Source organism: Tinamus guttatus, unplaced genomic scaffold (genome assembly GCF_059628265.1).
Source record: "Tinamus guttatus ecotype Peru unplaced genomic scaffold, ASM5962826v1 Tinamus_guttatus_pri_ptg000423l, whole genome shotgun sequence".
Taxonomy (NCBI): Eukaryota; Metazoa; Chordata; class Aves; order Tinamiformes; family Tinamidae; genus Tinamus; species Tinamus guttatus.
The window spans coordinates 3498552-3523772 of NW_028288957.1; the positions used below are offsets into that span (position 1 = coordinate 3498552).

Sequence of the window (25221 nt, forward strand, 5' to 3'; positions counted from 1 at the left end):
TAGAAAAAGCTGTATATGTGCTTAACTTTCCTTCCTTCCCTAACAACTCTACTCTATCACCCATTTTTTTGCATTTTTCCTCTTTGACTACAACAGAAAAAGTACCACAGCGGGTACAGGTGCAAGTCTGTGATTTGGTTACTGGACAATGGTCTGGGCCACACGAGCTCATAACTTGGGGAAGGGGATATGCTTGTGTCTCCACAGAGAGTGGACCGTGATAGGTTCCAGCATGGTGTGTGCAACCTGCATTGCAGTCACTGCCCTCCTCATCCTCGGAAGTTATGGAGGAGGAGATTGGCCTCCAGCTGCTGTCTGAAAAACTGGCAGCAACGTCTGGATAACCCTAGCCAATGCCATCAATCAAACCACCGTACGCCTGGCTACCAGCGATCCTCGAAATACCTTTTCTACGTGTCTGGTGGGAGTTCCAGCAGAGAAAACTGATTGGTGGCGAGTATCGGCGTGAGTCGAATACAAGGGCTTCAACTGCTGCATAATATGCTGGCAACGGATCAATGAGACCAGAGATCCAAACTGGGGGGGTGGTAGAGACTACAGTTGCTCTAACTGACGGAGTACGCAAGTTGCAAGTGGATGATGGATGGGAATGGTTAAATAAGTTGTTTGGCAACTGGGGTTTGTCTGGGTGGTTACCATCTCTAGTGATAACAGGTTTGCTGATTTTGCTAATTATTGTAATTGTGTTATTAATGGTACCTTGCTTAATCGGTCTGCTGCAAAGGGCCCGGCAGCAAACCATTAGTGCCATTTTTGTAGCACATATACAAAAAGGGGGAATTGTCAGGGATTACAGCTGTTCTGTGAAATCCCTGGCTCCCTTAGCAGAGAACGCTAACCTTGAAAAGATTAGAGTGTATCTATGAGATAGGGAGTTCACACAGAGACAGCAGAAAGTTATTAACAAGTTTAAGAAGGTTATGGCCACGGAGCAGAAACTGACCAAGCTAAGAATCGTCCAACCATAACTCTGTCACTAGCTACTGTCCTTTGTAGTCCTCACCAATAAACAGCAGCCACGACGAGGAAAACTCGGTATAAATAATGTACCTAGAAAACAATAAAGCGTAGTGTGCGTTGCATCTACCCCAGTTGTTTGTGTTTTTGGCCGCCACGACTGCGACATGTCACCTCTCAGCCATGTCTCTGCAGTCACCATGTGCCAGATTCCAGTTCAGTTTCTCTTAACGCAGTGCAGTCAGCCCCACTCGGAGCCTGCCTGTAGTTTCCATGCCATGCCCTACCCACCTGTGGATAGAGAACCCCCTGCCTGACCAATAAAAAACAGAGAACAGACCTGAGATCCTTGAGTTTGGACAAAGCACAGTTCAGGCACGGTAATGGTCAACCAAACCTGCACTTTTTATGGGTCACAGCTCCTTAATGATAACCACCTGGCAAAAGGGATGAGAAAGAGAGGAGAAACAGGGAGAGAAGAGCGAGAAAAGAAGGAGAAATGAGCAAGGGAGAAACAGGAACAGTCACCACTGGATCCCACAGCGTCCTGTGGGCCCCTTGTTGATGACCTCAGTACTCCCGTGTGGGTGTGCACACACAGGCTCTTCAGTGGTGGTCTTTTATGGCAACAAATCTGCTGCGTCATTCTGATGCCGTCGGTGGGCACTAATCACCCTTGCCCAAGGCCACTCCAGTACCTGGGTGCTTTGCACCAATCACCCTGGCACATGGGTGCTTCAGTATCTGGACAGAGGTGTGATCTTTCGGCAGTTCTTAGTGAGTCTCCTCCCCTGGAGCCTCAGTCCAGGGGAGGTGAGGCTTAAAATGGTGCTGGATTTTCTGAGACATGAAAAAAAAAAATGGCAGAGCTGAGTCCCACAGGTGACTCAGGTTCCAGGAAAGCCTCTTTCACCAATCCCATGCATGGCCAGAGGGACCATGAGGAGGGTGTAGCTGCAACTGCTGTGATGAAGATAACAGTGGAGCGCACCCCTTATCTTCACCCCCAGCCCTCCAGTATGAGCTTCTGGGCCTTGTCTGCAATTTGTACACCAAATTTCACACCACACGCCTATTTTAAGGACGTACAACTTTGCTCCTGATCTTCTGCACTTCTCTCCCTCCTTCCAACCTGTCTCCATCCCCATGCAAGGGAACCCATCTTTGGCATTTCTGTTCGCTCCTCCTAACCCCTCTTCATGGCCAGGCAATCCCTTCCATGCCACCGCTTCCATAGCCAGTGTTGACAGACACTCGGAGGTGGAGGCATTTCCTCCTGTTTCGGAAAGAGATGTGCATGAGGTAAGGTCTGCAGTAATGAATGCAGAAACCACAGCAGCAGCCTCTAACAGACTTTATGCAGTTTGACTGCCTGTTTTTTTTCCAGAAACAAGAGGCCTCCTACAAGACCTCCTTCAAGGTTAAGACCTCGTTCTTTGCTCTTTCTGACGTTGGCAGTCATTGGGAAAATGAACCTATTCTTGATACTCTTGATGTGCTTAAGCTTGTGTAAGAGACTGTTTTGGATTGTGTTTGTCTCGACATTGTTACTGCACCATTTCGACCTCCTGACCCCGGCATCCTGTTCCCAAGAAGACCGCCTTATCCGCTTAAGACCCAAACGATAACATTCTTGGCAGTGCCTACTAAGTCGCGCTTGCACGCAAGTCAGATAAAGAGGAAACCACCCTGAGCACCAGAGCACACAGCACTAACAACACGCACCAGAACTTTGAGGAAGAGGGCGGAGACTGGAGACAATAAAAGGGCTGCTCCCGTGAGGAACGCCCCTGAGGAGCTTTTTTTCTGAACTCTTCTTCAAGAGCCCATCACCTGCACCGAGGAGGAGCCAACAAATCATAGCTGGACTCGTGGTGCTGGTGGTAACTAACCTTGCTGCATCTCTCCCGCTTGCTTGCGTACCATTTTTTCTCCTCTTCCTCTCTCTGTCCTATCGCGATTACTCCTCGTTATGAGAATAGAGCTTACAAGGTTGTACGGCATTTGATCCTGTTTGTTCTTAATCTTGCGATTGGGATTACATCGAAACCTCTCTCAACAGTGGATTGGACAGCTTCCATGTTGGAATAGGGTGCCTCAAGAAGTGGTGGACTCCTCGTCCACAGTAATAAGCAGGAGTTGCCATGAAGGGGATGTGGGTAGGCTCAACTAGGACCTGCTTCCCAAGATGAAGTCAGAGCAGGTGGATCTCCAGAGGATTCTGTGATCCTGGGCTTTCCTGGGATTCCCAGAATGTCTTGGAGCAGGGGCACCACAGGGAAAGCTCGAGGCCTGTGCGTCGGGCCAGTGAAGGGTGACAGCAGGAGAGGCTGTTGGGGGCTGTGCTGCCTCTGAGGTCTCTGTGCCCTCCCCAGGAGCCCAGGGACACCCACTGCTGGCAGGACAGCCGGGGACAGTGAGCGGGGCAGGAGCAGACGGGGTATCTGGCCATGCACACGATCTCCCTCCTGCCCTTCCTGCCATGCTGCTGGGAGCTGACATTAGTGTGCAGGGATATTTATCTGCTGCCACCTCAGCTGAAATACCTGGGTTTTGTGGAGTAGAGTCCTGCTCGTGCTTTGCCAGGAGCCTCCTTAAAAGCAAATGCAGCCCTCTTGCTGCACGTCATGTTGGGCTGCAGATTTAAACTCCGTTGGAGCAGCAGAGCAGGAGCACAGAGCTTGTGCTGGCAGCAGGAGCCTTCTGCTGCTCCTCAGCTGCTGCCTGCAGGTGTGGGAGTCCCTTGGACCCCCTGTGCCAGAGCCAGGTACTGCTGCCCTGGTATGAGGGAGCGAGGGCTGGGCTGCGTCCTCAGGGCAGGAGAGGGAGTTTTCCTGTGTTTGTGAGGGGAAGGAGAGCAGAATGCTGGTGTCCATGGGACTGGGGATGTTGGGAATGGCCAGTGCAGATGGTCACACAAGAGAAAGGACTTTAGTGCCCTCCCACTCCCACCTGCCCGCTTCTTGCTGTGACCCCAAAGGTCTTGCTTTCTGTGGTCTTCAGTGTCCTTGGAGGACACGCGTGTCATGCAATGACCTTGTGTGCTTCCAGCAGGACATCTGTTAGATCTCATCTGGGCTCTAATCTGGCACCTTGTGGTCAGAGGTGCCCCCAGCTTCTCCTATGTTGGAAACAAGTCCAGTCTACACAAGGGCTGGGGCTGCCCGGAGGTGTCTGAGTGTGAGGGGAGCAGGACGCGGTGCCCAGAGGAGGTCAGGCCAGTTGTCGTGGCCATTCCTGCTGTGTTGTGCTTCGTCCTGATCAGGGATTCCATGAGCTCTTCTCTGCTCCCTGGGCTCCCTGGTGGTCAGAGCGATGCTCTCACCCCAGTGCAGTTTTGCTGGGCTTCTCCATGCCCCGGCCCTAAGTCACTGGCTTTCGGATTTGTTCTTGGTATTGCTGCCACACCCGAGCTGCTTCCTCTGGACCCTGCTGGATGCTTTGCGCTTCCAGAGGACCATCGTTTCTTTAGATACAACCTGTCCATGTGCTCTCCTGGCAGCACATGAGAACTGTGCCGTTGTCTTGGTTCAGTGCTTTCCTACAGGCTTCCCCGGGGCAGGAGGAGGGATAAGATCCACAAGGTTTCCGGGAACAGCTGTTGTAGCTCTCAGAGCCCGTGCTAACCACTACGCCAGCTGGTTACCAGGCCACGAAGCACTTTGGCTTCCTGCAGGGTCACTCCAGGGACTTGGCTAGTGGGTCTCCGGGGCTGTGAGAGGCTGAGGTGGGCACAGGTCGCTTGGGTGCCCTGGCTCTGCCTGTGGCTCAGCCTTGTGCTGAGTTCCTCATTCTGCTGCTGCAAACCGAAAGTGAAAGATTGTGCTCTTCTTTCAGGCTCTCTGCACCCACACTTGCTGCAGATAAAATGGCCAGCGCTGATGCAGACTGGGAGGGGGAGGCACTTCCCCACATTTCTGAAGAAGACATGGTTGTGATCAAGGCTGCAGCTGAGAAAGGAGACCTCGCAGCAGCAGCTGCAAAGGCACAGGAGATCCTGGCTGAGAAAGAAAAGATCCCGCTCCACATTGCCGTAACAGGGGACTCAGGCAATGGGAAATCTTCTTTCATCAATGCTGTGCGTGATCTGGAGGACTATGAGGAGGGTGCAGCCGAGATTGGAGTGACGGAGACAACGATGGAGTGCATCCCATATCCTCACCCTGATTACTCCAATGTGACCTTCTGGGACCTGCCTGGCATTGGGACTCCCAATTTCACACCAGACACCTACCTTCAGAAGGTGAATTTCAACCGCTATGACTTCTTCATCATCATCTCCTCTGGCCGCTTCTCACACAATGCAGCCATTCTTGCAAAGGCCATTCAGGCTCAGGGGAAGCGTTTCTACTTTGTGCGCTCCAAGGTGGATCAGGACGTGAACAATGAGCGAAGATTATACGATGAGGAGGGAATTCTGAAGGCTAAAGGGATAAAAGCAACGGGGAGCCGGCCACAAAAGTATAATGAGAGGGCAGTCCTAGATAAGATCAGGCAGGACTGTGAAAAGAACCTGGAACGTCTGGGCATAAGCTCCCCTCGAGTCTTTCTTGTCTGCAGGGATGGCTTTATCTTCAAGTTCGATGGTCCTAGGCTGTTGCAAACCTTCTTGGATGATCTCTCAAGTGAGAAGAAACTCACCTTCCTACGGGCCCTGAGCATCACTTCTAAGGAAGTGCTGAGAAAGAAGAAGGAAGAGCTGATGAAGCAAGTCTGGCTGAAAAGCCTTGCATCGGCTGGAGCTGCTGCTCTTCCCATCCCTGGTCTCTCTATAGCTGTTGATTCTACAGTCTTGGTGACATCCCTTCAAGAGTACTGCCAGGTCTTTGGCCTGGCTGAGGAATCCCTGCAGAAACTAGCAAGGCAGGTAAACAAGCCTGTGGAGGAGCTGAAGGCTGTCATAAAGTCCCCCCTCCTCGATGAAATATCCAAGGATCTTGTAATTAAGCTGTTGACCAAGAGCTTGGGAAGTGCTGCAAAATATTCTCTGCTTCTCATGAAAAATGTTTTTGCATTCTTGCCAGTGATTGGCTCCATGGTGTCTGCAGGAATTTCTTTCCCCTGCACATACCTTATGTTGAAGAATTTTCTCTCTGATGCAGCTGATGATGCTGAACGCGTTCTGCAGAAGGCTTTAGAGGGGACAACTCAGAAATGACATATATAATTCCTCACACAGTTTCTCTGATGTCTCTAGTGCTGCATGAACCAATGCTAGACCCAAAAAGCAGTAGCTTTAGTGTCATTTAAGTCCATTCTTTTTACAACTTAACCTGCTTACTACATGCTTTCTTAATCAGCAGCATGAGGCAGACAAGAAGCTTAAAAAAAAAGAAGTATGTCGATTTGTTTCTTTTGGTTCTTCTCTCAGTTAGCCATCCATGAAGCTTGATGATGATGCTTAACAGCTCACTTGTGCAGCAGCATTCCACTGGTAGGTTTGAAATAAAATGCAAGTACTGGGGTCTTCACCCACCAGGCCCCCAACCCACCAGCTCCCAATCCCACCTTACAAATAAAATTTTCTTTGTATCCTGTCTTTTCATTTCCATCTCCTGTTTGGTGATCCTTACTGAAGTGTGTAGGGGCAAGTGGGAGCCCTCTAGGTTACCACTTCTTCCTATATGCAGCCCTCAACACTTTGGGTCCACAGGAACTCTCTGGCTGCACAGGCTGCAGGTAAAGCCCTTTCCTGGAGAAGCTTCATGAGGGATCATCTCATGAGAACATCTCCAGAGGTGCCTTCCACCATTTGGTCCTTCTGTGGCTGGGGTGGCAATGGGGGAAGCGGAGCTTGGGCTCCTGTTTGCTCCTGAGCCTGAGGTTTGTGGCCTTCCCCACCCCATCGATTTTGCCTTTATCCAACCCAGGCTGATGGTGCCCGGGGAGCTCTGAGCCCTCTTTCCCCCTCTGCTCCCAAAGGGCAAATGCTGAATGAAGGCATTTGGTGGAGAAAGAATTTATAATGGAGGCATGTGTTGAGAAGGGGCACAAACCCTGCAATGAGAGGCACCAGGGGAGCTCCACAGAGCCCAGTGGGGTGGTCTAGGAGGCACTAAAGGCACCTCTAAGCCGAGGGAGCTGGGGGCCAAAAAGGCATGGGAGGAGGGATATAGGGCGGGCACAAAGCTGCTAGCGAGACGCTGGCATGACGCTAAGGACAAGCATGGGGACGTGTGGGGCGCTGCCCTCCTCGCGGGCACAAAGCTTTCCACCATGCAAATCCAGGAAGCCCTTGGAGAGCGGCCGGCTAGTGGGGCCCCGCACAACCAGGGGGCTCTGCTGCCCTGGGGGCACCCAGGCTCCCCCAGCCCGCAAGGCTCCTCGCGGGCATTGGAAGCTCCTGAGCCCTGCACCTCTCGGGCCACGTGCACAGGAAGCTTCCCGCCCGCTTCCGCAGCGTGCTCTGACTTCTTGCTGCAGAGGACTTGGCCGAGCTCGAGGCTCCCCTCTACTCCCAGGAAGGCGCAGGGCAGCTGCGGGGAGCCTGCCAGCCATGCAGGTGCCCCATCCGTGGCAGCTCCTGGATCTGGCCACGGCCGCACTCTGAGTGTCCCCCCGAAGCGAGGCCAAGGCAAGGGCAGCCGCTCTGCTGAGCCTCGCAGGTGCTGCCTCCCTCCGCCAGGCTCGCTCGTGCTGCCCCAGGAGCAGGGACAGCAGCGCGTGCAGCTGCAGGAGGCGCCGCCTCCTCGGCATGGGCAAGCTGGTGGTCTCGCCCAGTGCTGCGCCCACGAGGACGAGGGCACCAGGCATGGGGCTGCCCAAGCCCTTGCTCAGCTGCACAAGCTTTTCCTTCCTTATCTGCTTATCCTTCCTTACTCTTCCTTATCTGCTAACCGTTTTTTCTTAACCCCCTGCAAGCCCCACAATAGGCGTCCGGAGGATTTTCTGAGCCATGGGGTGGGGTGGGACTTGGCTCCGCCATTGGTTTTTTTGAATGTCTCGGAAATCCAGCGCCATCTTAAGTCTCACCTCCCCCAGACTGAGGCTTCAGGGGAGGAGACTCACTAAGAACCGCGAAAAGATCACACCTCTGCCCAGATACTGAAGCACCCATGTGCCAGGGTGATTGGTGCAAAGCACCCAGGTACTGGAGTGGCCTTGGGCAAGGGCGATTGGTGCCCACCGACCGCATCAGAATGATTTGTTGCCATAAAAGACCACCACTGAAGAGCCTGTGTGTGCGCACCCACCACCAAATACTGAGGACCATCAACGAGGGGCCCATGGGACAGCGTAGAATCCAGGTGGGGACTGTTCCTGCTTCTCCCTTGCTCATTTCTGCATCTTTTCTCACTCTTCTCTCCCTGTTTCTCCTCTCTTTCTCAGCCCTTATGCCAGGTGGTTATCATTAAGGAGCTGTGACCCATAAAAAGTGCAGCTTTGGTTGACCATTACTCACGTGTCTCGGGTCTGTTCTCTGTTTTTTATCGGTCAGGGAGGGGGTTCTCTATCCACAGGTGGGTAGAGCACGGCATCAAAAAAACAAGCGGACTCCCAGTGGGGCTGACTACACTGCGTTAGCTCAGGGTTGCTGCCGAGGGCCAAGGGCCAGGCGACCACTGAAGCTCTGTGTTAAACTACAGGCGGGCCCCAGCTGGGGCTGAGTGCACTGCGTTACCAGAAACTGAACCGGAGCCTGGCATGCGGCGACTGCCAAACCGACGCCGGGAGGTGACAGGACAGGGAGCTGGCAGAGGGTCTCTTCTCCCGCTGGGGCAGTGACAGGGCCAGGAGATGTCAGAGGGAGCCTGGTCCTCCTGGGGCAGTGACCGGGCTGGGAGGTGCCAGAGGGGCCCTGGTCCTCCCAGGGGAGGGCAGGTTCGCACAGCCCAGGGGACAGCCAGGTGATCTCGGAATGGGAATCAACAGCAAAGTCAGAGTAATAAAAGCTTTATCAGGCTGTTAGCTGCAATTTTAATACTGTCAGCAGCGTGGATCCACCTGGGAGCACCCCAAATCTCGGAGTTCCCTTCCCCTCCCCGACTTCATCTTTGTGCCCACCCTACATCCCTCCTTTCATGCGTTTGTGCCCTCCAGATCCCTCTGTTTAGAAGCACCTTTAGTGCCTCCTAGATCACCCAACCAGGCTTTGTGGAGCTCCCCTGGTGCCCCTCATGGCAGGTTTTGTGCCCCTTCTCAACACATGCCTCCATTTCAAGTTCTTTCCCCACCAGACACCTTCATTCAGCATTTGCCCTTTGGGAGCAGAGGGGGAAAGAGGACTCAGAGCTCCCCGGGCACCTCCAGCCTGGGTTGTATAAAGGCAAAATCGATGGAGTGGGGGATGCCCCAAACCTCAGGCTCAGGAGCAAACAGGAGCCCATGCTCCTCTTCCACCATTGCCACCCCAGCCACAGAAGGACCAAATGGTGGAAGGCACCTCTGGAGATGTTCTCATGAGATGATCCCTCATGAAGCTTCTCCAGGAAAGGGCTTTACCTGCAGCCTGTGCAGCCCGTGAGTCCCTGTGTACCCAAAGTGTTGAGGGCTGCATATAGGAAGAAGGGGTAACCCAGAGGGCTCCCGCTTGCCTCTACACCCCTCACTAAGAGCCACCAAACAGGAGATGGAAATGAAAAGATAGGATGCAAAAAAAAATAATAATGTGCAAGCTGGGGCTGGGAGCTGGTGGGGTGGGAGCCTGGTGGGTGAAGACCCCAGTACTTGCATTTGATTTCAAACCTAACAAACAAATGCTGCTGCATAATTGCTCTGCAAAACTTCATGATCGAGCTTCATGGACGGGTAGTTAAGTGCAGAACCAAAAGAAACAAATTGAGATATTTCTCTTTTTCAGCTTCTTGTCTTCCTCATGCTGCTGGTTAAGAAAGCATGTAGTATGCAGGTTAGGTTGTAAAAAGAATGGACTTAAATGACACTAAAGTTACTGCTTTTTGGGTCTAGCATTGATTCATGCAGCACTGGAGACATCAGAGAAACTGTATGAGGAATTATATATGTCATTTCTAACATATATAATTGTCCCCTCTAAAGCCTTCTGCAGAACACGCTCAGCATCATCAGCCACATCAGAGAGAAATTTCTTCAACATAAAGAACGTGCAGAAGAAAGCAGTTCCTGCAGACACCACAGAGCCTATCACTGAGAAGTGTACAGGAATATTTTTCTTGAAAAACTGAACATATTTCGCAGAACCACCCAAGCCCTTGGTCAACAGCTTAATTACAAGATCCTTGGATATTTCGTCGAGCAGGGGGGACTTTATGACAGCCTTCAGCTCCTCCACAGGCTTGTTCACCTGCCTTGCTAGTTTCTGCAGGCCAAAGATCCGGCCGTACTCTTGAAGGGATTTCACCAGGATTGTAGAATCAAGAGCTGCAGAGAGACCAGGGATGGGAAGAGCAGTAAGTCCACAACGCAAGGCTTTTCAGCCAGACTTGCTTCATCAGCATCTCCTTCTTCTTCCTCAGAAACTCCTTAGAAGGGTGGGCCAGGGCCTGTAGGAAGGTTAGTTTCTTCTCACTTGGCAGATCCTCCAGGAAGGTTTGCAACAGTCTGGGACCATGGAACTTGAAGCTAAAACCATCCCTGCAAATAAGAAAGACTTGAGGGGACCTTATGCCCAGACGTTCCAGGTTCTTTTCACAGTCCTGCCTGATCTTATACAGAATAGCCCTCTCATCATATTGCTGTGGCTGGCTCCCAGTAGCTTCTTTCCCTTTAACCTTCAGAATTCCCTCCTCATCATAGAATCTTCGCTCAGTGCTCACGTCCTGATCCACCTTGGAGCACACAAAGTAGAAACGCTTCCCCTGAGCCTGAATGGCCTTTGCAAGAATGGCATCATTGTGTGAGAAGCGGCCAGAGGAGATGATGATGAAGAAGTCATAGCGGTTGAAATTCACCTTCTGAAGGTAGGTGTCTGGTGTGAAATTGGGACTCCCAATGCCAGGCAGATGCCAGATGGTCACATTGGATTAATCAGGGTGAGGATAAGGGGTGCATATAAATTTTTTCTCCGTCACTCCTGTCTCGGCTGCACCGTGCTCATGGTCCTCCAGGCTACGTACAGCATTGATGAAAGAAGATTTCCCAACACATGAGTCCCCTGTTACAGCAATGTGGAGTGGGATCTTTTCTTTCTCAGTCAGGATCTCCTGTGCCTTTGTAGCTGCTGCTGCGAGGTCTCCTTTCTCAGCTACAGCCTTTATCACAGCTATGTCTCCTTTTGAAATGTTGGGAAAGATTTCCCATTGCCACTCTGCATCAGCGCTGGCCATTTTATCTGCAGCGAGTGTGGATGCATAGAGCCAGGAAGAAGAGCACAATCTTTCATTTTCGGTTTGCAGCAGCAGAACAGAGAACTCAGCACAAGGCTGAGCCACAGGCAGAGCCACGTGGCAATTGCTTAGAGTTTCCGTAAGAGCAGGACTTCTTGGCACAGGGTGTCCTTCCCCTCTGCACTCATTATACAGTGCAAGCCCAGTCAATCTGGAGGTCATCCATGTTATTAACATAGCACAAGCTTTCTGCTGTATTCTCCGTTCAGCTGCTGCCACTGGAAAGTGAAAGTGGTGCTCTTCTTCCCGGCTTCCCACCTGGCCTTTTCAGGCAAGGAAATTGATACCTCTTGCTGCACGTCAAGCTGGGCTACCTTTGAAATCCAGTCAGAGCAGCAGAGCAGGAGCACAGAGCTTGTGCTGGCAGCAGGAGCCTTCTGCTGCTCCTCAGCTGCTGCCCGCAGGTGTGAGAGCCCCTTGGACCCCCTGTGCCAGAGCCAGGTACTGCTGCTGAGGTGTGTGGGAGCAAGGCCAGGGCTGCGTCCTCGGGGCAGGAGAGGGAGTTTTCCTGTGTTTGTGAGGGGAAGGAGAGCAGAATGCCGGTGTCCATGGGACTGGGGCTGTTGGGAATGGCCGGTGCAGATGATCACACAGGAGAAAGGACTTCAGTGCCCTCCCACTCCTGCCTGTCCACTTCTTGCTGTGACCCTGAAGGTCTTGCTATGGACTTCTATGTCCTTGGAGGACACGTGTGTCCTTGCAGGGACCTCGTGTGATTCCAGCAGGACATCTGTTAGATCTCATCTGGGCTCTAATCTGGCACCCTGTGGTCAGAGGTGTCCCCAGTTTCTCCTGTGTTGGAAACAAGTCCAGCCTACACAAGGGCTGGGGCTGCCTGGAGGTGTCTGAGTGTGAGGAGAGCAGGACGCAGTGCCCAGAGGCGGTCAGGCCAGTTGTCGTGGCCATTCCTGCTGTGTTGTGCTTGTTCCTGGTCGGGGTTTCCATGAGCCCTTCTCTGCTCCCTGGGCTCTGTTGTGGCTAGAGAGATGCTCCCACCCCGCTGCAGTTTTGCTGGGCTTCTCCATGTCCCAGCCCTGAGTCACTGGCTTTCGGGTTTGTTCTTGGTATTGCTGCCGCTCCCAGGCTGCTTCCTCTGGACCCTGCTGGATGCTTTGTGCTTCCAGAGGACCATCATTTATTTAGATACGACCTGTCCATGTGCTCTCCTGGCGACACACGAAAACTGTGCGGTTGTCTTGGATCAGTGCTTTCCTACATGCTCCCCTGGGGCAGGAGGAGGGATAAGATCCACAAGGTTTCTGGGAACAGCTGTCCTAGCTCACAGAGCCCCTGCTAGCCGCTCCGCCAGCTGCTTACCAGGGCATGAAGCACTTTGGCTTCCTGCAGGGTCACTCCAGGGACTCTGCTAGTGGGTCTCGGGTGTTGTGAGAGGTAGAGGTGGGCACAGGTCGCTTGGGTGCCCTGGCTCTGCCTGTGACTCAGCCTTGTGCTGAGTTCCTCGTTGTGCTGCTGCAAACCGAAAGTGAAAGATTGTGCTCTTCTTCCAGGCTCTCTGCACCCACACTCGCTGCAGATAAAATGGCCAGCGCTGATGTGCAGCAGCATTCATTTGGTAGGTTTGAAATCAAATACAAGTACTGGAGTCTTCACCCACCAGGCCCCCAACCGACCTCCCAATCCCACCTTAAAAAAAAAATTTTCTTTGCATCCTGTCTTTTCATTTCCATCTCCTGTTTGATGACCCTTACTGAAGGGTGTAGGGGCAAGTGGGAGCCCTCTGGGTTACCCCTTCTTCCTATATGCAGCCCTCAACACTTTGGGTACATGGGGACTCTCTGGCTGCACAGGCTGCAGGTAAAGCCCTTTCCTGGAGAAGCTTCATGAGGGATCATCTCATGGGAACATCTCCAGAGGTGCCTTCCACCATTTGGTCCTTCTGTGGCTGAGGTGGAAATGGGGGAAGCGGAGCTTGGGCTCCCGTTTGCTCCTGAGCCTGAGGTTTGTGGCCTTCCCCACCCCATCGATTTTGCCTTTATCCAAACCAGGCTGGTGGTGCTCAGGGAGCTCTGAGTCCTCTTTCCCCCTCTGCTCCCAAAGGGCAAATGCTGAATGAAGGTGTCTGGTGGGGAAAGAATTTGCAGTGGAGGCATTTGTTGAGAAGGGGCAAAAAACCTGCCATGAGAAGCACCAGGGGAGCTCCACAGAGCCCGGTTGGGTGATCTAGGAGACACTAAAGGCACCTCTAAGCAGAGGGAGGTGGAGGGCAGAAACGCATAAAAGGAGGGTTCAAGGGTGGGCACAAAGCTGAAGTCGGGGAGGGGAAGGGAACTCCGAGATTTAGGGTGCTCCCAGGTGGATCCACACTGCTGACAGTATCAAAACTGCGGCTTATAGCCTGACAAAGCTTTTATTACTGTGACTTTGCTGTTGATTCCCATTCTGAGATCACCTGGCTCTCCCCTGGGCTGTGCGAACCTGCTCTCCCCCGGGAGAACCAGGGCACCTCTGTCACCTCCCGGCCAGTCACTTCCCTGGGAGGGGACCAAGACCCCTCTGTCATTGTCAGGGATTGCAGGCCAAGTGGGAGACTTTGAATAAATCTGTGTTCCCGTCTGGTCCTGGAGGAGAAGGAGGAGGAGAAGGAGGGGAAGGGGGAGGAGGAGGAGGAAGAGGAAGAGGGGGGAGGAAGAGGGGGAGGAGGAAGAGATCTCCAGTAAAGGCCTTTACCACCAGCCCAACATTATAGCCTGAAAAAGAGAAGGGGGAGGATGTGCCCCCATTGCCAGAAGATCTGGACTGGGACTTCCAGGGCGCTGCCAGTTATGCAGCATATCCTGGATAAATCTGGGAGGAGTAAGGATATTCAGCCTGGAGATTTGATCCGTCTTTTAAAGTGGGGGTTGGAGAATTGTAATGCTTTAAGTGAGGACAGAAACTGTTATTAGGGCTATTATTTCTATTTGCTATGATCGTCTCTATTATGTGTTCTATGCTTTGTATAATGATGCTGACACGAGGTATGGTTGAAACTGCTATGAAAACGTTGTCTGTTCGGGTCCTTCGCTACAATAGATTGACCTCTACAGATCACAGGGTGGCATGTATTGGAGGTGGAAATTTGTATGATCTTTAGAGTCATAAAACTATTGTGTGAAATAGAATCCAGATCCTGAGAAAGAAGATGTTTGCCCGCCTGGGCTGTGCGATAAGGAGCACGGAGACAGCTACTCAGCCAGGTTCACAGCCGACCTCCAAAAGCAGTTGAAGGCGGCTGCTCAAACGGGCTTGTAGCCAACTTAACTGCAAACATCCTCTAAACTAGTTTAAGGTCAAACACCTGAGAGGGAGGAAGATGAGAAAGGCAGGACCCTCAGACTGACGGCTGGGATCACTTACTGGGATGCGCACCTGTGCACCCAGGAAGGAAGGTTATGTGACTGAAGGCGGAGTTTGTCCGTCCCCTGGTCTGCCTGCTGGCACGTACTGGCCCTACGTGGCAGGATGCACCGGGCATAAACAGACAGTGTGGAGAGAGAGAGGGGGGCGAGACTCCTAACACCGAGGCCTACGTTGTCTCCGCGGGGACGCCCGCCGAGTTAGGAGCCTGTCAGCAACCCTCTAACCCACCAACTCGAGAGAAGGTTCAGTCTCAGGATCCTGCCGAAAAGTATTACCTCAAGAGTAATTATTCATACTTTGCTTCTTTAATGTGCTTTCACCTGAACAGAGGTTCTCCATAGCCACCTTGTTTTGTGTGATTATTGCCAAATCCCAAGCCCATTCGCAACGTAATTGGCAATGAGGATGGGATTTGACAATTGAAACAGTGGAACTCACTAGTGGAGTGCACAGCTACATGAGGTCGTGCCACTGGATAGAAACTGTGTTTGTGCTCTTTGTGTCTGTGGTCTTTAGATCTTTATTGTGTAATATATGTCAGCAGAGAGGGCTGAATAAGCACAACAAGAAAGTGCAGAATTTGAAAGCGGGAAAGCCAGGAATAACTCAGACTATGGCGTCCCCCCACCAGTGGAGGACTGGGAGCCGTATTCTGACTTGTATCCTTGGAAAGAGACTAGGGAAATACTTCAGCATGGGAAACGAGAATGATGCGACAGCCAACCTGCACTGCGACTGACCGGCAACGGTCCTTACAAATTGTAGAAGCCTCAATTGCTACCAGAGTGAAGGCCTCCTTAATATATGGAAATCCCAAGCAATTTCTGCAGAAGAAACCAAACTGAAGCTGTGCAAACATACATAGAAATGAAAATCGAGAACCTCCCAAAATGATTGTATTCAGTTATGATTATTCCTGTCGCTCAATATATAATTGGAATTGTTATTTTAAAGGGACCAACTTTGAACCTTTCTGACAGTTTGTAACAATTTGGAACAAAGAACTCTATTAGTACTCAGACAATTTTAGTCAGAAAAGTCAAAATGCCCCCTGTGCAGATTCATGCCGCAACTAAATTGATGGCCATGACGCAGTACAAGATTCTGGGGGGCATGAAGACATTTCGCAGACAGTTAAAGACCTAGTGGATGCAGGAGTTTTAAACCCACTACCACAGCTTGGAATAACCCTGTCTGGCCCATCAAAAAGAGTGACAAGTCGTGGAGAATGACTGTGGATTTCGGAGAATGATGTCTACTCCCTATCCCCCAGTAACCATTCCCAAAGGTACCCATGCCGCTCAACTTGTGCCTTTTTCGAGTTGTGTTCCTCACACAGAATTTAAGGAACGATGAGAAGGAGGCTTTGGCTCTACAGGTCCACCTCAAGTTTTCTGGTCGCAACCTGTATCAGCGCAGAGGCCACACATGACTTGTACCATCTCCAACAAAGGCTATTCACCATCAACATTGAAGATTACAGGTTTGTTGGACACTGGGGCTGATGTGACTATTATCTCTCAACATTCCTGGCTGTCGTCTTCGCCCATTGTGAACACTGGGATGGGCGTAGTAGGGCTGGGGGGATCCACTCAGGGGGGCGTGTCTCTTGTACCTGTGCTGATCACCAGTCCTGATGGGCAAGCAGCAACGATCAAACCATACATAACCTCTGCACCCCTGAACTTATAGGGAAGAGATTGGGGAGTTAGGATTACGACGGATTTTTGACGGGGGCCACTGTGTTGCAGGGTGCTCGTCGACCCACACTTGCTTTAACCTGGTTAACTGACAGGCCTGTGTGGATCAGTGGCCCCTAGCAGAGGAAAAGTTGCAAGCCCTGCAAGAATTAGTGTCAGAACAGCTTGTGACTGGGCACGTTGAACCCTCTCACCGTCCTTGGAATACCCCTGTGATTAGGAAAAAATCTAGCAAATGGCGACTTTTACATGACCTATGACAGGTAAATGCCGCCATGGCCACCATGGGAGCTTTACAGCCCAGCCTTCCTGCACCCTCAGTGATCCCTATGGACTGGGATATTGGGGTAATAGACCTGAAGGACTCTTTCTTTACATTCCATTACCATCTGAGGATAGGGAAAAATTTGCTTTTACTGTATTACCTATCAAGCATTCTGAACCAGCAAAAAGATATCAATGGAAGGTGTTACCTCAAGGTATGAATAATTCGCCAACAATTTGCCAATGGTTTGTTGCTCAAGCTTTATCTCCTGTTTGGGAGCGATTTCCAGACTGTTACTGTTACCATTACATGGATGACATTTTGCTTGCAGCCCAGAAAAGGGAGCAGCTGAACGATCTAGAAAAAGTAGCTAGACAATCCTTACAGCATTTTGGCTTGGTTATAGCACCAGAGAAGGTGCAAAGAACGGAGCCCTGGAAATATTTAGGCCTTACAGTCACTGCCCGGTGAGTGACGCCACAACCCATCAAACTTAGTGCTAATATTCAAACGCTTACTGATGTCCAAAAATTGATGGGGTTGCTGAATTGGATTAGACCCTATCTTGGTCTCACAAATTCCCAGCTGCAGCCCTTATTGGAACTGCTCCAGCATTCTGTTAATCCCTCCGAACCTAGGACTTTGAGTCCTGCAGCAGTTCAAACAATCCAGCAGGTAGAGTCATTATTACAAACTAAATTTGTATCCCGCATTGACCCATTACAGATAGTTCAGTTGTTTGTCCTCATTGATCGGACAACCCCTTTCAGTGCCTTGGTGCAATGGAACCCTGAATGGGCAGATCCTTTACATATTCTGGAATGGCTGTTTTTACCTTTTCGACCTCGAAATACTACCCCAGTATTGTTTGAACTTCTAGCAGACCTTATTATGAAGGCTCGTAAAAGATGTGTGGAACTGACAGGAAGGGATCCGTATCGCATTGTTGTCCCAATACAAATGTGGTATTTTGAATGGTGCTTTGCCAACAAGTATGAAGTTCAAGCACCTATGGCTGATTTTTATGGGCACATCTCTTATCATTTGCCCTCATCGCTTCTTAAGCTTTTTTGGGAAATTACTGTGTTTCAAAAGCCCTTGAGCCAAATGGGGCCAGTTGATGAATTCACTGCCTTTACAGATGGTTCTGGAAAGACTGGTAAAGCTGCTGTGGTATGGTATGACAACCAAGAATGGCATGATAAGGTAATTTTACAAGAAGGATCGCCTCAAATAGTGGAGCTGTGAGCTATGGCCGTAGCTTTTCAAATGTTCCTTCAACCTGTGAATATTGTTATGGTCTCTGCTTATGTTGCCAATCTAGTTGAATGGCTAGGTAAGATGGTTCTGTCTTATTGATCAACGTCCATTGTTTTCGGTATTCTTGGAACTATGGTCTGCAATACAACAGAGAACCGAACCCTATTTTATACTGCATATTTGCAGTCATACTGCATTACCTGGCTTCTTTGCTGAGGGTAATGCAAGGGCTGATGCCCTTGTGTCTGCAGTGGCCTTGGGTCTGCTCCCTAACAAACACCAGCAGGCTTTATTATCTCATCATTTTTTTCACCAAGGCAGCTCGGCGCTGAGTCTTTGGCTTAACACAATCTGCGGTATGATCTATAGTTCCTACCTGCCCTGATTGTCAAGGACAGCAGATGCCTGTTTGCTATGGAGTTAACCTGAGAGGCCTACAAGCGTTACAATTGCGGCAAACGGATGTCACCCATATCTCTGAATTTAGGCGGCTTCGGTTTGTCCATGTTTCTGTTGATACATTTTCCCACGCTGCTTGTGCTACAGCCCAAGCAGGGGAGAAATCTTTACACATAATTCATCATTTTAAACGTGCCTTTGCAACTCTCGGCATTCCTGAAACAGTAAAAACTGACAATGGTCCTGCCTATGTTTCCAAAAAGGTGCAGAGTTTTCAAAATCAATGGGATGTTCACCACATAACTGGGATTCCCCATTCCCCTACAGACCCAAGCCATCGTTGAACGCTTACATGGCACCCTGAAGCACCTCGTGCAAAAACAAAAGGGAGGAATGCAGAGGGAGTCCCCACAGGCAAGACTAGAAAAAGCTGTATATGTGCTTAACTTTCTTTCCTTCCCTAACAACTCTACTCTATCACCCATTTTTTCGCATTTTTCCTCTTTGACTACAACAGAAAAAGTACCACAGTGGGTACAGGTGCAAGTCTGTGATTTGGTTACTGGCCAATGGTCTGGGCCACACGAGCTCATAACTTGGGGAAGGGGATATGCTTGTGTCTCCACAGAGAGTGGACCACGATGGGTTCCAGCATGGTGTGTGCAACCTGTGTTGCAGTCACTGCCCTCCTCATCCTCGGAAGTTATGGAGGAGGAGATTGTCCTCCAGCTGCTCTCCGAAAAACTGGCAGCAACATCTGGATAACCCTAGCCAACGCCATCAATCAAAACACCATACGCCTGGCTACCAGCGATCCTCGAAATCCCTTTTCTACGTGTCTGGTGGGAGTTCCAGCAGAGAAAACTGATTGGTGGCGAGTATCTGCCTGAGCTGAATACAAGGGCTTCAACTGCTGCGTAATATGCTGGCAACGGATCAATGAGACCAGAGATCCAAACTGGGGGGGTGGTAGAGACTACAGTTGCTCTAACTGACGGAGTACGCAAGTTGCAAGTGGATGATGGATGGGAGTGGTTAAATAAGTTGTTTGGCAACTGGGGTTTGTCTGGGTGGTTACCATCTCTAGTGATAACAGGTTTGCTGATTTTGCTAATTATTGTAATTGTGTTATTAATGGTACCTTGCTTAATCGGTCTGCTGCAAAGGGCCCTGCAGCAAATCGTTAGTGCCATTTTTGTAGCACATATACAAAACGGAGGAATTATCGCTGGTCTGTGAAATCCCTGGCTCCCTTAGCAGAGAACGCTAACCTTGAAAAGATTAGAGCGTAGATTGCGTTGCATCTACCCTAGTTGTTTGTGTTTTTGGTTGCCACGACTACGATATGTCACCTCTCAGACATGTCTCTGCAGTCACCGTGTGCCAGATTCCAGTTTAATTTCTCTTAACGCAGTGCAGTCAGCCCCACTTGGAGCCCGCCTGTAGTTTCCATGCTGTGCCCTACCCACCTGTGGATAGAGAACCCCCTGCCTGACCAATAAAAAACAGAGAACAGACCTGAGATCCTTGAGTTTGGACAAAGCACAGTCCAGGCACGGTAACGGTCAACCAAAGCTGCACTTTTTATGGGTCACAGCTCCTTAATGATAACCACCTGGCAAAAGGGATGAGAAAGAGAGGAGAAACAGGGAGAGAAGAGCGAGAAAAGAAGGAGAAATGAGCAAGGGAGAAACAGGAACAGTCACCACTGGATCCCACGGTGTCCCATTGGCCTCTTGTTGATGACCTCAGTACTCCCTTGTGGGTGTGCACACACAGGCTCTTCAGTGGTGGTCTTTTATGGCAACAAATCTGCTGCGTCATTCTGATGCCGTCGGTGGGCACCAATCGCCCTTGCCCAAGGCCACTCCAGTACCTGGGTGCTTTGCACCAATCACCCTGGCACATGGGTGCTTCAGTATCTGGACAGAGGTGTGATCTTTCGGCAGTTCTTAGTGAGTCTCCTCCCCGGAGCCTCAGTCCAGGGGAGGTGAGGCTTAAAATGGTGCTGGATTTTCTGAGACATGAAAAAAAAATGGCAGAGCCGAGTCCCACAGGTGACTCAGGTTCCAGGAAAGCCTCTTTCACCAATCCCATGCATGGCCAGAGGGACCATGAGGAGGGTGTAGCTGCAACTGCTGTGATGAAGATAACAGTGGAGTGCACCCCTTATCTTCACCTCCAGCCCTCCAGTATGAGCTTCTGGGCCTTGTCTGCAATTTGTACACCAAATTTCACACCACACGCCTATTTTAAGGACGTACAGCCTTGCTCCTGATCTTCTGCACTTCTCTCCCTCCTTCCAACCTGTCTCCATCCTCATGCAAGGGAACCCATCTTTGGCATTTCTGTTCGCTCCTCCTAACCCCTCTTCATGGCCAGGCAATCCCTTCCATGCCACCACTTCCATAGCCAGCGTTGACAGACACTCGGAGGTGGAGGCATTTCCTCCTGTTTCGGAAAGAGACGTGCATGAGGTAAGGTCTGCAGTAATGAAAGCAGAAACCACAGCAGCAGCCTCTAACAGACTTTATGCAGTTTGACTGCCTGTTTTTTTTCCAGAAACAAGAGGCCTCCTACAAGACCTCCTTCAAGGTTAAGACCTCGTTCTTTGCTCTTTCTGACGTTGGCAGTCATTGGGAAAATGAAGCTATTCTTGATACTCTTGATGCGCTTAAGCTTGTGCAAGAGACTGTTTTGGATTGTGTTTGTCTCGACATTGTTACCGCACCATTTCGACCTCCTGACCCCGGCATCCTGTTCCCAAGAAGACCGCCTTATCCGCTCAAGACCCAAACAATAACATTCTTGGCAGTGCCTACTAAGCCGCGCTTGCGCGCAAGTCAGATAAAGAGGAAACCACCCTGAGCACCAGAGCACACAGCACTAACAACACGCACCAGAAACTTTGAGGAAGAGGGCGGAGACTGGAGACAGTAAAAGGGCTGCGCCCCTGAGGAGCTTTTTTTCTGAACTCTTCTTCAAGAGCCCATCACCTGCACCGAGGAGGAGCCAACAAATCATAGCTGGACTCCTGCTGCTGGTGGTAACTAACCTTGCTGCATCTCTCCCACTTGCTTGCGTACCATTTTTTTTCTCCTCTTCCTCTCTCTGTCCTATCGCGATTACTCCTCGTTATGAGAATAGAGCTTACAAGGTTGTACGGCATTTGATCCTGTTTGTTCTTAATCTTGCGATTGGGATTACATCGAAACCTCTCTCAACAGTGGATTGGACAGCTTCCATGTTGGAATAGGGTGCCTCAAGAAGTGGTGGACTCCTCGTCCACAGTAATAAGCAGGAATTGCCATGAAGGGGCTGTGGGTAGGCTCAACTAGGACCTGCTTCCCAAGATGAAGTCAGAGCAGGTGGATCTCCAGAGGATCCTGTGATCCTGGGCTTTCCTGGGATTCCCAGAATGTCTTGGAGCAGGGGCACCACAGGGAAAGCTCGAGGCCTGTGCGTCGGGCCAGTGAAGGGTGACAGCAGGAGAGGCTGTTGGGGGCTGTGCTGCCTCTGAGGTCTCTGTGCCCTCCCCAGGAGCCCAGGGACGCCCACTGCTGGCAGGACAGCCGGGGACAGTGAGCGGGGCAGGAGCAGACGGGGTATCTGGCCATGCACACGACCTCCCTACTTCCTGCCATGCTGCTGGGAGCTGACATTAGTGTGCAGGGATATTTTTCTGCTGCCACCTCAGCTGAAATACCTGGGTTTTGTGGAGTAGAGTCCTGCTCGTGCTTTGCCAGAAGCCTCCTTAAAAGCAAAGGCAGCCCTCTTGCTGCACGTCATGTTGGGCTGCAGATTTAAACTCAGTTGGAGGCAGCGGCCGTGAGGCTCAGCAGAGCGGCTGCCCTCACCTTGGCCTTGCCTTTGGGGGACATGCAGAGCGCGACTGTGGCCAGGCCCAGGCTGGGCCCCAGGAGCTGCTGCACATGGGGCAGCTGCCACATGGCTGACAGGGCAGGCATCGAGGAGCCTCTCGTGCATGCGGCCCGAGAGGTGCAGGCCCGCTCGGCTGTAAGGAGAGCAGGGCGCCTCTGAGCTCTGGCTGCTGGCAGAGCTGGCTGCAGAGCTTGTGGGTGGCAGCTCCCGTGTCAGGCGGGGAGCCCGCAGGCACCTCCTCGTGCCCGCACACTGGCTCCGGGCCCTGCGTTCTGGGGCAGAAGCCTGGAGACACCAGGACCTTGTCCCCAGAGCCCATGGGAACCAAGGCAGCAGGAGCAGGTGCCCGGCAGCGCCCTGGGCCAGGTGTCCTCGAGGCTGGACAGCGGGGACGCCTCAGCCAAGCAAGGGGCCTGGCTTCCTTGGTACCTCATGGCGACCTCGGTGAGCATCATTTGCTGCCTCACAGCAGTGTCCACGCACTCGGTGGGCACTGGGCACAGCAGCATCTGCAGGGACAGGCACAATGGGCCTGAGAGCTGGCAGCGCCCGTGAGGAGCATTGCGGGCTGGGGGAGCGCAGATGCCCCCAGTGCAGCAGAGTCCCCTGGTTGTGCCGGCCCCCTGGCTGGGCCACTCTCCAGGGGGTTCCTGGAGCTGCGCGGTGGGAAGCTTTGTGCCCACATGGAGGGCAGCGCCCCATACATATTCACACGTGTCCTTAGGTTCATGCCAACACCCCGCTAGCAGCTTTGTGCCTGCCCTAGATCCCTCCTTTCATGTGTTTGTGCCCCCCAGCTTCCTCTGCTTAGAGGCACATTTAGTGCTTCCTAGATTGTTCCACTGGGCTCTGTGGAGCTCCCCTAGTGCCTCTCGTGGCAGGTTTTGTGTGCCCTCTTCTGAAATCCCAACATATCAGATTCTTTGTGCACCAGACCCCTGCATGCGGCACTTCTGACCTCCCCCACATTTGTGAAGGAGACATGGATGCGATAAGAGCTGCAGGCACAAAAGAAGTCCTCTCAGCAGCAGCTGCAAAGGCCCAGGACACTCTGACTAGCGAAGGAAAGATCCAGCTCTGGATTGCTGTAACCGGTGACTCAGCTCCAGGAAATCATCTTTCCTCAATGCTATGCGTGGCCTAGAGTAATTTGAGGAGGCTGCGGCTGAGACTGGCGCGATGAAGACAACGGTGGATTGCCTCCTTTGCAGAGCGCTTCGAGTTCTGGTGTCTGCAGGTACAGCTTTCTGCAGCACATTCTTCCTTTCGAGAAAATTTGTCCCTGCTGCTGTTGCTGCTGCTGCTGCTGCACATGTGCTGCAGATCCCTTTGGAAGGGAGGACTTAAAAGAGCCACTTGGGGATCTCAGCACCAACTGTGTGACAGGAATGTAGGAGCTCCCAGGGACAGAGGGTCGGACAAACAAGACACTCTGGGTGAATGAAGAGAAAACAGATGCTCTGGCATGTGAATCCCAGAAGCCCAACTAGGTCTGGCCAGATGCATCCCCTGCCCTCAGTGCTGCCAGATGCTCTGCCTGTCTGCCCCAGCAGCTGCCCTTGGCTTTCCCCAAAGCTGACTCCCCGCTACCCACAAAACGGCCCTGTCCCACCTGGGCCGTGACTCGGTACTGCCTTGTTAGCTAAAGCCACAGGGTCCTCAGGGGCTGCGTGATGCTCTTGCCATGCACAGCTCTTCCCTCCCCTGGACACCCACCTTCCTCTATGACCCCCACGGCTCCACGCAGAGCAGGACTCTCTGCTCCTCGTGTGACCCATTGGTGTCATGGGGACAACCCATGACACAGAGAGCGCTCCTGGGTGCTGCTACGGAACCATGACAGCAATAAAATAATTATGCTTGGAACAATCAGCATGGAAGTCTCCTCTCCTAGATCTGAACCAGCTTGCTGAGGGGCAAGTGCTCCTCTATTCTGCATGAAGGGGTGGAATGAAACTTGGACCAGAGCAGCAGCTCAGATCTTTGCCCTCATCAAGGCATCGCTGCTCCTGCTGCCACGTGGCAATTGCTTAGAGTTTCTGTAAGAGCAGGACTTCCTGGCACAGGGTGTCCTTCCCCTTTGCACTCATGATACAGTGCAAGCCCAGCCAATCTGGAGGTCGTCCATGTGATTAACATAGCACAAGCCTTGTGCTGTATTCTCCATTCAGCTGCTGCCACTGGAAAGTGAAAGTGGTGCTCTTCTTCCCGGCTTCCCACCTGGCCTTTTCAGGCAAGGAAATTGATACCTCTTGCTGCACATCAAGCTGGGTTGACCTTTGAAATCCAGTCAGAGCAGCAGAGCAGGAGCACAGAGCTTGTGCTGGCAGCAGGAGCCTTCTGCTGCTCCTCAGCTGCTGCCCGCAGGTGTGAGAGCCCCTTGGACCCCCTGTCCCGGAGCCAGGTACTGCTGCTGAGGTGTGAGGGAGCGAGGCCTGGGCTGTGTCCTCAGGGCAGGAGAGGGAGTTTTCCTGTGTTTGTGAGGGGAAGGAGAGCAGAATGCCGGTGTCCATGGGACTGGGGTTGTTGGGAATGGCCGGTGCAGATGATCACACAGGAGAAAGGACTTCAGTGCCCTCCCACTCCCGCCTGCCCGCTTCTTGCTGTGACCCCGAAGGTCTTGCTATGGTCTTCTATGTCCTTGGAGGACACGTGTGTCCTTGCAGGGACCTCGTGTGATTCCAGCGGGACATCTGTTAGATCTCATCTAGGCTCTAATCTGGCACCTTGTGGTCAGAGGTGTCCCCAGCTTCTCCTGTGTTGGAAACAAGTCCAGCTTACACGAGGGCTGGGGCTGCCCGGAGGTGTCTGAGTGTGAGGAGAGCAGGACGCGGTGCCCAGAGGAGGTCAGGCCAGTTGTCGTGGCGATTCATGGTGTGTTCTGCTTGGTCCTGATCAGGGTTTCCGTGAGCCCTTCTCTGCTCCCTGGGCTCCCTGGTGGTCAGAGCGATGCTCTCACCGCGGTGCAGTTTTGCTGGGCTTCTCCATGCCCCAGCCCTGAATCATTGGCTTTCGGATTTGTTCTTGTTGTTGCTGCCGCTCCCAGGCTGCTTCCTCTGGACCCTGCTGGATG

The 25221-nt window shown here is 51.9% G+C and overlaps 1 protein-coding gene across 1 annotated transcript; it reads left to right on the top strand.

Moving 5' to 3' along the window:
- The first annotated feature begins 4818 nt into the window (after window positions 1-4818).
- LOC148593266 (interferon-inducible GTPase 5-like) lies at window positions 4819-6152 on the top strand. The gene has a single exon (XM_088531542.1). It carries the CDS (start codon window positions 4847-4849, stop codon window positions 6134-6136), a length of 1290 nt encoding a protein of 429 aa, XP_088387668.1. The 5' UTR covers window positions 4819-4846; the 3' UTR covers window positions 6137-6152.
- The last annotated feature ends 19069 nt before the right edge of the window (window positions 6153-25221 follow it).